General features: G+C 51.4%; 1 protein-coding gene across 1 annotated transcript in view; it reads right to left on the bottom strand.

Annotated features, from left to right (window-relative positions):
• The window catches only part of PDLIM4 (PDZ and LIM domain 4), a gene marked incomplete at its 3' end in the record, with an annotated part of 39362 nt that overhangs the window by 299 nt on the left and 23006 nt on the right, over positions 1 to 16057 (bottom strand). Inside the window, exons 4-6 of the mRNA XM_084295269.1 lie at positions 5244 to 5422; positions 3436 to 3593; positions 506 to 626 (exon numbers count right to left, since the gene is read on the bottom strand). Coding sequence (XP_084151395.1) covers positions 506 to 626; positions 3436 to 3593; positions 5244 to 5422 — 458 coding nt within the window. The remainder of the gene's footprint in view (positions 1 to 505; positions 627 to 3435; positions 3594 to 5243; positions 5423 to 16057) is intronic.

Raw genomic sequence — 16057 nt, 5'->3', positions numbered from 1 at the left:
CACTTGTCCCCTTGCCGTGCCAGGCATCTGCAGAACCCAGCACCACCAAGCCCGGCCTGAGCAGAGCACGAATTACAACAGGGAGAAGCAGAAGAGCACCTCTATTCCCTGAAACATGACCCAGTGTACATCCCCTGAGAGCAATTCTTCAACAAACACAAATAGTTACAGGCCTCTTACACTTGACCCTCGTGGCATTTCTCCCTCAATTAGGCATCAAAGAAATGAGAGTGCCTTCGGTGCCACACACGGCTGCTGAGTTACTGTGACAAGCAGGGCACAAACCGTTCAATGAATCACCCACATTTTGCTGCAGGATTCCTTTAAAATGGGCAAGCCAAGCTGTCTACCTCAACCCTAGCTTCAGACATGGTTAGCAAAACAAACAGACACCCCCAAAAACCAACAAACCGACCACCACCAAGGGATTCAGGGACTCTGCTGTAGCCTCCAACTTGCATTTCTGGTGGGAAACGAACCAGCCATGTCCCTGCGCGGCACTTACACGATCCCGTTCCCGCATCTTGTGCACTCGGGGAGCATCTGCATTCCAGACATGGCACCGCCGAGCTTCGGCACCGCAGGCTTGACGTTCCGGGGGTTGCTCAGTCTGTCGAGTTTTTCACCTGCCAAGAGTTTGAGACAGACACAGACTGAAAACTTGTCCTCTGAGAGCTGTTTTTTTTTTAAATTTTCATTAAGGAGCCAGACGAGTTCTTTAGTTATTTTTCCCAGGAGAACACACACACTGCCTGTCACAACCTGCTTGTAAGGAACTACAGAGTAAAGAGCGAGACCAACTCCCTTTAAAAGTCACACAGCATTCACAGGTGCCCGCAGGACAGCACATGGACCCTCTGCTCATCTTCTGCTCATCCTCACGGTGTGTGGATGGCAGCAGAAGCCTTTGCTCCTCTCCCCTCGTACTGCCACAGCACCACCTCAGTACCTCTACATTGCCAAAAGGCAACGCAGTCTGCTGGAGATGAGAGAGGAATCTGGCTGCAGTGCTGTTTAGTGAGTCAGGAAAGAAAGACAAATGGCAAAAAGCTCCAAAAAGCTCCAGGAAGAATCGGTTCCAGCCCACAAACATTTGGGCGCACCTGCTGAATCCACCACCGCCAAGGAGACGAAGATGAAAGTCTTCTGGAGAACTAGGGAAATTGAAACAAACGACCACAACTGCGTGCATTTTTCTTCCTAGAAGGCTCGTTTACTTTAATCTAAAATAGACTAATCTAAAATAAAACCTTCTCATAGAAAATGAGGTTTTCTGGGGCATGAGGTCTCCTTTCACAGAGGTTCAACTACAGGAAAGGAAGGAATGAAGCAAACGGCGACCCTTAAAGGTGTGCTTAGACCCCGCTGAGCTCTGTGAGGTTTTGGCATGGGCACAGGTGCTTTGTGGTTGAGGCACCTGTACCTGCTGCAAATTTTTTGGAAATTTGTGCTTGGATTTTGCCCCAAAGTGCCCACTACGGCTCTGCACTTTTTAAGGAGACTTCTCTGTATCTGCAATCAGTGCCTCACTGCGGGTGGATTCCTGATGCTGCCCAGGTTTACACGTCGTGCTCCAAAGGGCACTGCCAGCAGCAGGGCCTGCTCCTCCCATCCGGCACACCACCGCACACCAGTGCTCCCAGTACCGGGACAGGGCTGGGAATGCTGGAGAAGACAGAGCTTCCAGTAGAAATACTTCCCATATAAACCAGCCCCTTCTCCGAGGTACCCAGCTGCGCAGCAGGGGAGAGCCTGACTTTAAAAGGACAACACGCAGCAGCCCTGGGCCAAACTGGGTATTTTTGTGACATGCGTAGGCTTAAGGGAAATGGAACAGGGTGGAAGCTGTAAAACAACCTAGCACAAACACTCCCAGTGATTTCAGCTTTGCTGAAACATCGCAGAGCTTTCTGCCAAGAGAGGTGCTCCTCACCGAGGTGCACCTCGTTGGTAACCCTTACGAAACACCGAAAGCGCTGCGACAGCCGAGGCACCGTGGGGCTGCACAGCCCCGGGCCTGCTGGAAAGCCCATCAGAGAGGCTGGCAGAGCACCAGGATGTGACTGCAGCAGATTGCTGCTTTTTTTTTCCCAAAAAAAGCAACAACCGAGAAGCATTAAAAAAAAAAAAAGCAAACAAAAACAAACAAATAAATAAAAACCTTAGTAAACCGAACAAACCAGCAAGGCTGCAGTTCTGCTCCGTCTCCCTGCACAAGAATGGGAGGAAGAGGGGGAGCAGCTTTATTGCCTGGGATTATCTCGGCTGCTTCCTATTTGCTCCTTCCTGGTGTGGAGATGCGGGGAGGCAGCACAGCGCCGTGTCCCTGTCCCACGGGGAGCTCCCTGCCAGCCTGCGGCCGTGGTTCTTCCCCCTGGTGCCCCCACGGGTGACCCCAGCCACGCAGGCACCCAGAAAACCCAAACTGGTGGAAACTCCTGATGGTCAGAAGCTACCTGCGGTCGTGCTTCCTGGGAAGCAAGAAGCAATAATCTCCTCGTCAAAACACCGTTCTGCCATTTCATTCACTGAGCCCCCGGAGTGTGGCAGCCTGGCTCCCTAACTCTTGCAGCTTCGTAATGAGATTTGCAGTAGTTGTTATTTTCCCATAAAATCTAAGTTCCTGGATTCACATGATTAGAGTCCGAGGCTCTTGGAAGGAAACAAGAAGAAGATTTTAGCCCCAGTGACTGTAAAGCGAAGCCTGAAGGCTTGAACACAAAAGCCTCAGTGGACTTAGGGTTGAAAGGCGAATAAAAAGAGGCAGAAATGTGTCGTTTGGGGATCTTATTCTGAATGGTCAGAGCTGGCGACTACCCAAGTTAATGATATAGACAGGAAGCCGGGACAGAGCTGAGAAGTGAGCCAAAAGCTCCTGATCTCTATTCCTGCACTGCTGAGGGCCATCCACGTCCCCGTGTAAATGCCGTTTATTAAAAAGGCACAGGGTTCTCCATCGCTGATCTTACTCAGCCCCTTTACACCACTGCATCCAAACAACCAATTCCAGGAAAGCAGCTGCCACGTAGATGCTGTTTGCAGATCCACAGACCTTCCCCGTGATGCCCAGCTCAGCCACAACATTTCTCAAACTCCCAGATGCTGCCCCGAGCTTCTGCCCGTGCGCTTGGTATCCTGATTGGAAAGCTGATGAGATAGCCTAGCTCCAAGTCACGCGCAGCAAAACAGAGCAGCCCAGCCGGTCACTCTGCAAAAATGCCCCATCAGCTCCTGCCAACCGGTCCTTTGAGGCTTGCCAAGCTTCTGGACCTTGGGAAGGGAAAAGGAATGGGGTTAAGCCAGCAGCAGCAACTTGGTGGACGTGGGAGCCATAAAAAGGGCATAGGAGGAATGAATGAAGGCAAGAGCCCAGCTGCTACTGGGGAGGTTTTGGGGCCCCTCCGGGTGATGCCAGCCTCCGGAAGACCTCCTTACCATTCTCCCCAGCCTCCAGCATGCCCTGCAAGTATCGGAAGGATCCTGACTGCTTCGGCTCCGAGACGGGCTTCTCATAGTCCTGAAGCATCTTGTAGACATCCGACTCCACATCAATCCCGTTTCTGTTCCGTGGGAGAGACTTTATGGGGTCGATGCTGTTTGGAAACAAAGGGACACTCAAGTCAGATATAAACAGCAAGCGTCAGGTAATCAGGGGTGTACCTGGATTAATCCCCTTTCAGGCAGATGTTGTGAAACACCTCTCGTCCCCCGTGCCTCTCTGCCTGCAGGCACAGCCGTGCTAGGAGAACAGACGGGGACAAACTTGTTTCCTGCTTGCTCCCCGTTGAGCAACGCAGCTGGGGCAGGACCAGCTACCAGATGCCTTCAGGAAAGAGGGCAGCTGCAAGCACTGCGAATCGCTCTGCCATCCGTGAGATGCATTGAAAAAAAAAATGGGATAAAAAAACGTATTTAATTCATTATGCAGGGCCAAGCGAATCCAGCCACCCCTGTACCGGGGCACAAGGAGAGGTTCCTGCTGCCAGCACAGGGGTGACAGCGTGTGGAGAATTACCCACAGCCACCTCTCTGGGTCATTGTCGCTGTGGCTGACTTGGAGTCAGCACATCCATCTGCCAGAAAACCCGGAGCTCCGATGAGGACAGCAGCCTTCCATGAGAATGGGATATAAAAACATTCTCGTGATTTTCTCCCAAATAAGTGCTGGCCTTCAGCATCTACACCCAAAGCTGCCTGCATCTGGCGTGACTGGGGTACGCTGCACTAATTGCAGTTTAAGCCATTGTGCCGGCTTGTTCAGGACATCCATACATGAAAAACATAATTTCAAATTAAAAATACCTTGGGTAGATGTTTAAGCAGAGATGAATTCAAGTGTTTTTATGCTGTGCTGAGGCTGAGGTACAAAAGCCCTGCGACAAAGGGCTCCAGTTCCCTTTCTGAGTGCCAAGCTCATCGAGGTCACTGCAGAACCAATAAAAGCAGCAGGAGCCTTGAAGCCCATCAGAGAGCTGAACCCTTTTTGGTGTCACCCGGCTCCTTTTCTCCACCTGCCTTCCCCTCGTGCCCACCAGACCCCAACCAACCTCTCCTGCAGAAGAGGCCAGGGCAGCGCCCGACTGCACAAACTCAATGGGAACGCGCTTCTGCCCCAGTTCTGCTCAGACAAGGCCAGAGCTAATCTCCCGACTTTGGCTCACACGCAGATAACATCAGATTTTGTTCTTAGCATTTCTGTGCGGTTCTCATCTTTCCAAACTCATTAACTTCCCTGGAGCAGCACAGGGAATAACCTGGCTTGCAGCGTCGGTGAAATATGAATTCGTACAGGCACTCAGCTCCTGAGATGAACACAAACTCTCTTTGCCCTCGCACTTGATACAGACCTTACTTCCCTGCAGAAAGTTTTGCCAGTCCGTGGGAGCATAAATCATCGGCAGCACAAGCCATGTGAAAGCCTCACAGCCCGGCCTGTCTCTGAGTTAGCACTACCCACACAAACAGCTCTTGGCTATACAAAAGCTTTGTCCTTCCTATGAGCATTATTTACTTTGCAGCCTCCTGGACAGATTGCACATTTATGAGCATCCCAGCTTTCTGGGTTAATTTTCTCTGCGACCAATTCCAGCCGTGCTGACCACCACAAGGGCAAAACCTGCAGATCTTGTCTTGACCGTGTATTTAGAAGAAGCAGGACTGTGCTGCTCATGACACCCCCTGGAACCGACCCCGGGCTGGGGGTCTGGAGTTAGTACAGAGCACGAGCACTGTGCTTGCCCTACCTTTGGGAAGGAGCAATGTGGAGCCCGCTCATCTGGGCTGGCAAAGCGGAGTCGGCGCTGCTGTTGGCGTAGAGCCGGGTGGGGTTGTTGTACTGCAGGTTCAGCATCTGCTTGCTGTCCACCGGGCTCCCGGCCGTGGTGTGGGGCATCGGCCGCTTGTTCAGCACGGGGCCGTTATCCTGCAAGAGAAGGGGAAGCAGAGAAACCCCTGAGGTTTATCCCTCTCTGTGCAAACACACGGCGAGGCTGCTCTGTGACGTGAGGCTGCAGTAGTCATGTTTGATGTGTGTTGTGGAGGCTAGGGCTGTGCACCAGCAGAAGGAGAACACGCTCTGTAATCAGATCTTGCTGAAGCCGTGCAGCTTTTCCTGGTCTCTAATCACAAACGTGCCTGCTTCTCCGGGGCTGGCCATTGCCAAGTATTCTCCGTTTATCCTCCTGTAAAGGCATATTTGTTATTTCCTCTAAAGAAGGGCCGTGAGTCTGCTCGAGCCTGCTTCTAATTCCCTGTTACTGCACTCCTGCGGTGCTCAGCCCCTTCAAACTGTGGGCAGGGCTCGTGGCACACACCAGCACACCGCAGCGGGGCGAGACCTGGACCTGGGGGCACATCCCTGCATTTCTGCCTTCCTTCAATGACCCCTTACGCAGAGACCTGTGATTTCAAAAGGTTTCCTCCTAAAACAAGATCAATTGCAGTGTGATAAGTGCACCGGTCAGGAGTTTAGCTTGGTACTTGTATCTTCATCACCTTTTTAATTCTTAGCTTTTAATTTAATAAATGAGTATTTGCAGAGACAACTATGGGAATCTTTCCGTTGCATTATCTCAAGTCAGGAACTTGCATGCCATTAAAATGCACGTTTTTCTAATGATTTTAGCTACATGCATTACATATGTGCAGTTCAGAAGCTCTATTGCTCAGTCCTGTGCATGCCCACAAAGCATCACCCACCCCGACCCTTCCCACTCGACCCAGCCCGGAGCCACGAGCGCGGCGATGCGCTGCCAGCAGCACCGAGCTGCACAGCCCACAGGCATCACCGCTGCTATTTCCATCCGCCTGAGTCAGAAACCCGTCTGCACTGATGAAATAGATGCTTACACAGGTGGCTGTAATCTCTGTAATCTGATTTAATCTGTCTCAGGGCAGATCCGCCGGCTGAGAGCGATGCCTGTGGCTGCAGCAGGGTGAAGCTTGTGCAAAGCTGAGCAGAGAAAACATCGCCCTGCGAACAAACAGCCAAGCGCATGCTGCGGGCTCTTGTACAAAGCTTGCTTTTGACTAAAATCATCCAATAAACACTAATGGGAAACAAATGTCTATCACTGGTGCATAGGAGAAAATACCGGCGCTTCCAAGCGTAGTAAAAACGAACAGCTAAGAGAAATAAAAACCAGATCCTGCTAGAAAAAGATTCTGGAAGTCCGATCCCTCGGTTCTTCCTCAGGCAAACCCCCATTGATAAAAACACGGCTTAATTAAGAGCTGCAAGACTGCAAGACGGGGCCTTTGAATTCCTCATGCCACCAGCTGAAGGGCAGCAGCCTCAGGCAAGCTCCCCCGGGCAGCACACACCCCACACACACCACGCGTGCACGCACGTGGGAAAGCAGCTTCCAACCCAACCACTCCAAATTAGCTATTAAAAAAGGAATTTCGCTGCCAGGAATAATATAATTTTAATTGTTCCCCAATTTCTGTTCTAAAAAGAAATAATAAATACAATTAAAACCAGGCTAGAGGTTTCCAATTCCCAGATTTACATTAGTATTTCAAGGGAAATAAAGAAAATACTTTCAACCGTGACACGGAGAGGAAAAGAAGGATCATAAAAGTCTCAGGAACAAAAGCAACGGCACATGCTGCCTGGATGGCAAAGCTATGGACACTTGGGCTTCAAAAAGCCCCGATTGTTAAATCCCTGTGCACCTGGGCCCAAACAAGCGCTTTGTCCATGGGCTCCTCCATGCCAGGCTCCTGCACCAGAGCCCCTGCTCCCCCCTAGTGCCTCCAGGCCCTTCCTGGTCACCTCTGGGCTTGCTTTAAGCCACAGCAGCTCATAAAGTGTCCTGCACTCATTCCTGCTAAACCCAGCAATTTGTAAATCAGGCGCAAACGCCCCTGTAAAGCTAAAGCTCACTGCTCTGACACTCTCCGCAAGGCACGACAGCCTCTCTCTTGTCCTCCTTCTCGCTCAACATTTTCTCTGTTAAAATCCTTCCTGATGCATGAAAAGCTGTTCCCTGGACCGAGTTCAGTCTCCTTTTTTCCATCTCGCAAGCTGCTTCGGCGTTTTCCCACGAGCCCCGCGCAAGGCTTTACATCATGCACAGCGCTCCCGCACTCGTTCTCGGAAACCTAGAACCAGATGGGTTTCTTTCCAGTTCTCAAATTCAAGATCACAACAGTTTTTGCCCCTTTGGGACCTAATTTGCTTTTCTCTGCTGGCTTTTTTTCCCCTGCTTTTTATGGCCTATCCTAAATTATGAGGGTTTGCAAACCCCTTCTAAGAGCTGGCCTGCTCAGTTTCACCGAAAAGAGCTCTTTTAGCCTGCAAAACGGAGACTCCAAATCTGTTTTCTCACGCTTGCCTTGTAGGAGCATCAATTACGAAGTGTAGCTGAACTGACACACAGCATTTGGGACTCCTGGAGCCCAGGCTGAGCATTTCAAGCCTCCAGCTCTTAGCAGAAGCTGAGCACGTGTCTGTCCCTCTCCGGACAGCACGGGGTCGTGGGCGCAGAGCACAGCTGGGTTTGAGTGGCTGCGGGTGCCCAGCAGCAGTTCTGGTGACTTCTCCTGGCTGCTAGAGACCCCAAGGTCTTCCCTCTGCTCATCTTCCACCAGGGGAAAGGTGAGCAAAGAGGTGACAGTTCGGAGCAGATGGAGAAGAGCCGGTCTGCAGCAAGAGCCTCGTGGGCACCATGGGGCACCCACTCAGGTGACACCTCTTTGAAAATGGGGAAAGAAAAATTTAAGTGCCACGAGTGCCCAGCATTTCTCACCACCACTACACAGTATCAAGAGTGATAAAAGGGTTTTTTTTTAAGAAAACAACCCGTACTGCCAATCAGCTGAAGCCTACAGGCTGCCTATAAATCTCACAGGGAAAAAAGTTCGTGGGATTTGCGCAAGGAAATCTGGAAGAGAAACAGGCTGCTCTGCCCAGCTGATGGATCGGCTCTGCATCTCTGCTGGAAACAGGAATGCTTCCTCGGCTTCCCTAATGAAAACCTTTTCTCTACATTAATGTACTAATCTGATTTTCTACCACGTGAAGGAGCATCCTCTCCAAGGATAGCACAAAGGCACCCGAATGGCTCCTCTCACCCCTGCGTGCTCAGGGCTCGGAAGTGACAAGCAGGGACACTGCAGGAGCTGCCTGGTGGGAGCAGGAGCCGCATGGCTCTGCCTGCACACCCCACAGCTCTGCCTGCACACCCCACTCCTGTCCCGAGGGGCACAGCAGCCGTCACCTTGCAGCCACCTCCAGCCACACGGCACGGACCGTCCCCAGGCGCTGAGCTACACGCAGCATCCATCAGCACTGGGGCTGGTGCCTGCAGAGAGACCCTGCTACAATATCTCATTTCCAATCCCAGGAACCGTCCAGGAGAGCACTATAAGAAGCAGGCTGAATATTTCAACAGAAATACAAATATACGCTGGGTCTTTGCTATTTCCAGCCAAAACATTCTCTGGTTAAAGAACAAGATCTGCTTCGCCTGCTCATTAAAGCCGTGCTGCAGACTCCACTGGAGCAGATAATTTGGGATATTTGCTCCCCCGGCTTGCTTTTTAGTCAAATCTGCGATATAAGAGAAGACTCAGAAATTAAATACTTTTATCAAGCTAATCACTGCTTGAATAAGCATTCCCATAGCTAGGAGGAGTGTGCAGCCAACCACGAGTTTTGGAAAGGTTTTGAGAACTAGTCTCAGTCTGTCTGTCTTTGGGAGAGTTTATCCTATTCTGTAACCAACTCTTGTAGGGTCAACAAAAAGCATAAATCTGTTTGGATTTTTAAAATATGTCAAGGCAAGCATGCAGCTCCGGCTGCCTGCTTAACAGGAATAGTGCTGGGATCCAAAACTGGGAAGACTTTAAATCAAGGATTTAAAGCTAAGCTCTTCCCCTGGCAGGCAGATCTCCCACGTGCTCGCCGTCTCCGCCACCCTCGGTACCAGCCGCCCTCATTCGTGCTCCTTACAGCGGCGCCGTGCAGCCTGCCAGGAGCTACCTGCCCTCGGCACTCACAGGAGGTACTGCACAAGATTTAATTTCTTAAGTTTTGGGAAGCTGTAGTTCTGTCCCGATACACTTTTGTAAAATACGTCCAACCTACCTGAAAAAAAAAAGCTATTTCCTTTTCAGACATTCTGCAAAATGCCCCGTTTGCCTTTCAGCCTTTGTCATCTACAAGCCTTTAGCTCCAGAAACCAAAGGTTTTAGGACAAAACGTATATAATTTTGGACAAAATAATATATTTTTTTTAAGGACAAAAGACTTTAAAGGACAAAAGATTTCACATCATGATCTGAAGCGTATTAAGTGCATTCACTTCACAGCATTTTCAGTTAGACCCTTGAAAGCCCAGGAGCACAAACAACACGTTTGGGCTCACCTTGCAGCCTGTCAGGCAGACTAAAACTGAAGTCACCGATCTGAGAGGCTCGTCCTGGCTCCTAGAGCCTCCACGTAAGCCCACGGCTGATTCAGGGGAGCTCTGAGCCTTCTGCAGGCCCGAGGAGGCTCAGCCAAAAGGCCCCCGGGCACATCGGGCGTGAGGGTCCATGGGGACAGGACCGATGGTGCTGAGCTCCTGCGGGCGCCCGGCTGCTCTGGGAAAGCGGCTGCGAGATGTTTATTGTGCTAAGCCAAGGGGGGCCAGTCCTGCTCTCGCTATAAACACGCGATGCACCAGACTTAAACAGAGCTGAAGGTCATTAACAGCTTGGCTCGGAGGAGAGCAGCTCTCCGTTTGATGTGCCTCAGATCCCGTCCTCCTCCAAGCAGAATGTCAGCAGTCAGCATCGGCAGGACGACTGCTGCCAAAACGCTGGGTTAGCGACAAGAGCCTCGATATTTGCACGCCGCAAAGCACCACTTAGCCACGGGGTCACCTCGAAGAGGTCCCTCTTGTGTGACCACACTCGGTTGCTGGTGTCCCCCCCCCCATGATGGCAGCGGAGCTGAGCGCTCCAGCTCCTCACCAGCAGCTTTGGGCTTCCCTCTCCCTCCTTCTCCTTCCTCCCCTGGTTTTTAGGAAACACGGAGGCTGGTGATGCTACACGAGGTACCCGAGGAAGAAGCTCCTGGTTCATCCGAGAGCAAAAGAAACCCTCTGTGGCTGCAGGGAGCCTCATGGCCAACCCAGCCCTGCTGTACCAGAGCAGCTTCATGCGAAAGCTGATCATCCTCCAGCAAAATCCCCTCAGTTTCCCCAGGCTCCAGCCTTTTGTGGGCAAAGTCACCACAAGTCCTCTTTTGTGCCAATCTCACAAGCAGGTAGGTGTGCGGACACGTGCTGGCACACCCCTCAGGGCTGAAATTCAGCCTCTGACCAGAAGACAAATGCAACGCAGCCCTCCCTTCCTCTCCCCTCCCCAGCTTCTCAGCAATAAGCTCAGTGCTTTGCCTCTGAGAGATAGGTTCAGAAGTCCTGGAAATGGAAATCATATTAATTCCCGAGGAGGTACAGGCCGGACAGCGCTGTGTTTGTTTTAATGCACAAAACAGATTTACTTTGTGGCCAGTGTCCACAGGCAGGGAGCGATTCTCCAGCTTGGTCCACGCAGTACAGCTGCTTATCTCCCAGCATGAGTGGATTTAAGAAGCTCAGGACCAAGAGGTGGATGGATAAGGCGGTGAAAGCAGTGAGAAGATGGCAGCTGGGGCCAAGGTTTGGGCCTGCAGATAGATCACAGCCCCCCCCATGCACAGGACTTGCCACAAGGAGCTTCCCTGGGAAACGGCCCCAAAAGAAGCTTGTGGCAAACACATATCTCAAAAGCTCCCCTAATCTGCAGGAAAGGGTACATTTTAGCAGCTACACGTTTTAAGAGTTCCCTGAAAAAGGTCTGCTCTCCTTTCCCTGCGGGCCCTCCAGCTGCCCTGCTGAGGGGCCGGGTTTTATGGAAGGAGCAGGCTCCAGCCTCGCTTTGCAAAGCTCGGTAAGCCCATCCCTGCTATTGAGCTCCGCTCGGGAGATGAACAGATAAGGAAACAGGGCTGGCGCGGCTGTCTGAGGCTGGATGAACGGAGCATGTGAGTTATTTTATGAGACGGACTTCACAGATCCTGCCAAGTCCCTGTTTCGGCACAAAGGAGAGCCCCACGCAGCACGTCCTGCTCACTGCAGACATCAGCCGAACACCAAAACCCTTTTTCAGATGAACATAAACCCAAACCCTTAACACCCAGAGGGCGTTTGGGTTAAGGAGACAGCAGGCAGTGTTCGTGTGAAGCGTGACCCCCCTGGCCCTGGCCCCTCTGGGGGCTGCAGGGTCGGCCCCCAGCAGGCGCAGCCCCGGGGCAGGCAGGGGAGAGCGGGGCCCCCACGAGCAGGGTCAGGTCCTGGGGGGAACACAATTTATTGCGAGTGTTTCTGTGCTGTGTTCTGCAGTTTCTGTTAAACCCCTGCAAGCTACGAGAAAAAGCATCACATGCAAACCTCCACTGCATTTCTTTTTTTAAATTTAATTATTAGAGCATGGAGCAGGGTTGAGGTGAGCCCTGAAATCTCACGTTGGTGTGAATTTTCAGCCACAAAACCCCATTTCCAAGGTGCACACCCTTCCGTACAGCAGCCGTGATTTATTCTAGGGCAGTAATTACACCAACACCCAGACCAGCCCTGCCTGAGAGCAGCACATCAGCACTGAAAGCACCAGGCAGGGAAAAGCTGAACATTTCCTACCAGTGCTCAGCGATGCGTCACCTCTGACAGCATTACGGCAGCCTTGACAGCAGTCATCTGAAATGCATTTGCACGGATGGGGAAGTTTCTGTACCATTTGCAAGTGAGGGATGGGGATTTCTCAACATCCAGTATTGTTCTGGGGGGAGGAAGACAGTGACCCTTTGCTGAAGGAGTGCTCTCAGGAGAAGCAGCTCTGGGATATAAAATGAGGCATTATTAAAAAAGAGTGCTTTTGGGGTTAGCTAGGAAAATATTCTAGCTCTATATTTGCACGTTTTGCACTTGTAATGCACACCTCCAACCGAGGAACAAGTCCTCCCCATGAGCAAAGGGGCAGGGAGCCACACGACTGCTTCTGTTGTTGGGTTGAGCTGCCCAGCCCCTCGAGGGGAACATCTCCACCTGGGAAACATCACCTGGCAAAGGGCACGGAGCTGCCTGCAGGACAAGGAGCAAGCGCTGGGTTCGGTGCCTGCAGGGCTGGCATCACTTAGGGAGCTCCCAGGGGACCCGAGCTGCCATGGTACGGCTTTGTCTGCAAAGCTACCTGGCTCCCCTCTGTCTCTTAAAAATCCACAGCGATGGAAAAAAGTTACCCAAGAACGGCAAGAATGATTAAAATGTGTTTCCATTTATCTTGCCTGCCTCAGCTCCAGCAGCATGTTTTTAATATCAGCGGTGCGAGGCTGTGTTTAACAAGCAGACAGAGGAGGGCTTTGTACCAATGTCTCTGCTTTATTAACACTTTTATAAAAAGCAGGCTAACCGGGGAGCGTGTGCTCTGTCGAGTCAGAGGACACAAGATATCCTTGCTGCGTTTTTAGAATACTTTCAGCCGAAGCTCTGCAGATGAAGCCGTTCGGCACAGGCACCACTGTGTTCGGAGATGAGAGCAGCTGCAGCACCCACACAGTGAGGACACGGTGCACTGTGCTGGGGCTCAGGCTGTGCCTAAATGTCTCAGCTCCATCCTGAGACAGCCCCAGCCACCAGGTCTCCCATGGAACCAGAACCAGCATGTATCTTAGCTCTTCATCCAGTGGTACTTCCCACTTTGTCCTAAATCAACCCAAGGTGGTATTATTTTAGTAGAGCTCCTATTTACCTTCAATGACAGCAAACTATTTAAGTTGCTTGGATAGAAGAAAGCCCCATTTTGAAGTTTAATTCCAATTTTCTTTTCCCTTTATCCCCAAGTTGTTCTTTCCTCTTTCATATATTAGGATCATCGAAGCTCGCTTGCTAAGATGCTGACTTACATGAGAAGTACCTAGAGAATTACATGTAAAAGCTTACAGCTACTACAGCTCGACGCAGTACACCACACTGAGGAAATTCATTTGCTTTCAGGCGATTCAATCTTAGGTCGCAGAACAAAGCCCCCAAGCACACACCAGCCCGTGAGCAGCTCCTCCACCTGGTGAATGAGATCAGCGAGTTTTGGAGGTGGTACAGAACCAGGGCACCCGACTGAAACGCTGCCCGAGGACCTGCAGCGCGGGGCTGGCTCCAGCTCAGGGGCTGTCAGGACGGGGCATGTTTCTGCTGTTCGCAGCCCTCAACCAACACGCTGGGAGTTCCCATGCGCCGGGAGCCCAGCGCCGTGCCAGGGCATTATCTCATCCCTTGTTTTCCCTGAAGGACGGGCAGACATTTCACTGCCTGTACAAAGCTCCAGCTCCAAGGGGTTGCAGGCTGGTTTGCCACGGGGGCTCGAGCTCTCCCTACAGCAGGCATCACCCCAGCTGCACAGAAATCCCCCCTCTCCAGGGGGCTTTAACCCCAGACTTACAAAAATAAGGATGGCCCGTGCCAAAAAGCCCTTTGCAAATATGGTTTCGGAAGTTCCCTGCACAGCACCAACACGGTAAGAATTTGAAGCAGTTCTCTAAGCCAATTAATCAAATGAGAAGTAATTCATCCTTATTAAGACAACGTAATGAGACCAAAAGGTTAACATAAGAATATTAAAAGACCCTTTTCAAGCTGTTAGCAGTTTTATAGCATCAGCAAAGACTGTGCTGCCACACTGTAGATACAGCTCGGTTCCTGGTAAGCCTCACAGCTTTTTACATAATGGAAAATAAATTAATGAAGAACTTGTAATTGTGTGGAGCCATCTGGAGCCAAGCCCCACCACCGGGGATGCTGGCACATGCCCACAGCTGGCTGTATCCTGGGGGCTGTGCTCATGATCCCTCCGTGCCACAGTTCTGCTTTCCACAGTCAACCACAAAACAAGATAATATAGGGGAAAAGTTATAATTAAAAAATGAAGTGAGGAGCAGAAACAGCGTTCCCATGCTGCCTGCACCACTATCCCACGTTACAGCACGGCTGGCTCTTGCTCCTCACAGCACTGCATTGGGCTGGGACAGCCACAACTGCTGGGCATGGTGCAAGGGAGAACCAAGGCGGACAGAAAGGGAACCAGGAGCACCAAGCCAATGTGCCCAGCCCTCCTGTGACAACCACACTGGTGACATTACACAGACACAGTGGCACCACAGCACCACTCCCACAGGACGCAGCGATAACCGCCTGCTGCAGGGCTGCGGACAGGCGAGAGGAAGGCCAGGCTCCAGCCCTGGCTCCATCCAAGTGCCCAGATCTGGGAGGACACACACATCCCCTGCTAGACTTGTATGTGCACTGCCAGCTGAACTCACTGCGATCCCGCTCACCCCAGGCACATGAAGCTACCGGCGAGGATCGTGGCCACGGCTCTGCCTCGCAGGCCGCGCTGCCGGCCCAGCATGGCCAGAAAGCTGTCACTTCCAGCAGCACGGCTCCGGTCAAGAAAACAAACATCCCACGCTTTTATTAGCACCACATGGCCGTGTTTTGACTGGACGGCTCACACCGCAGGCGGCCGAGGACGGGGATTTTCAGGAAGCGATCCCATCCCACACACTGGTGCTGTGCTCTCCCTGGCCATGGAGAGGTTCGGCCGCTGCTCCCGATGCTAAAATGGGGCGGCCAGGACTGATTCACAGCTGGGCAGGAGGTCACAGCACGTAACAGTGATGCCATATCCACACCATGGGAACTACACAACAAGGGCACGGCTCCCTGGGGAGCACAAACTACTCCCAATGTCCCTGCACGGCTTGGGTGGCTCACGTTCATGCAGGACAAACACACAGCCCCTGTTAGGACGCAGTGAATGTCACCAAATTCATCATTTTCTTTACATGCTCTAGCTATTAAAGAAAGCCTTGTGCTGTACAAAAAATACTTTGGTTATCAGTTAAGTGTTAGTTCACTGAGATGATTCACATTTCTGCTAAATGTGAGCAAGCAGCACTCCCAGTTTCCAAGTTCTTCCATTCCAATGGCAATTACTCCCTGCAGTCATGGCATTAATCAAAGTTTTAATAAGGAGGATTGATTACATTCCTGGTCGGAGTAGGGGTTTTCCACAAAGCTCAGCTGACAAACCACAACAGAATTGAAGACAAAGAGCACAAGAGCTTATCAGCCGGTTCACACCTTCCACAATAATAAACCTAAAACAATAAACTACAGTGAGATTATGGGATACATGCTTTCCTAGAAATCACATGAATTTAGTCACTCTGCCTACATTCACGTCTCAGGGCAGGGGAACTCCAGCCAGAAGTCAAAAAACTTTGAGACTTTCAAGACATCTTTTCCCAGGACAATAAACCTTTGCAAAGACAACCCCAGATCTATTTGTGCAATTTGAGGGCAGAATTCCAGCAGGATTTCCCCCCCGCTTCCCCATGTTTCAAAGCAGAGCGCTTTTTTCCAGATGCGAGGAAACACACCTCAGAGTTGCACGTTCGGAGCCAAGCTGTTACTTTACAACGAGCCTTTTCTTTCCTGCTACCTAACAAACGAGGTCGCTGCAGGGACTGAACTGG

The sequence above is a fragment of the Netta rufina genome (genome assembly GCF_964035555.1).
Source record: "Netta rufina genome assembly, chromosome: 14".
Lineage (NCBI taxonomy): Eukaryota > Metazoa > Chordata > Aves > Anseriformes > Anatidae > Netta > Netta rufina.
Note: the sequence above shows the minus strand (reverse complement) of the source record. Positions and strands in the feature narration are given on the sequence as shown.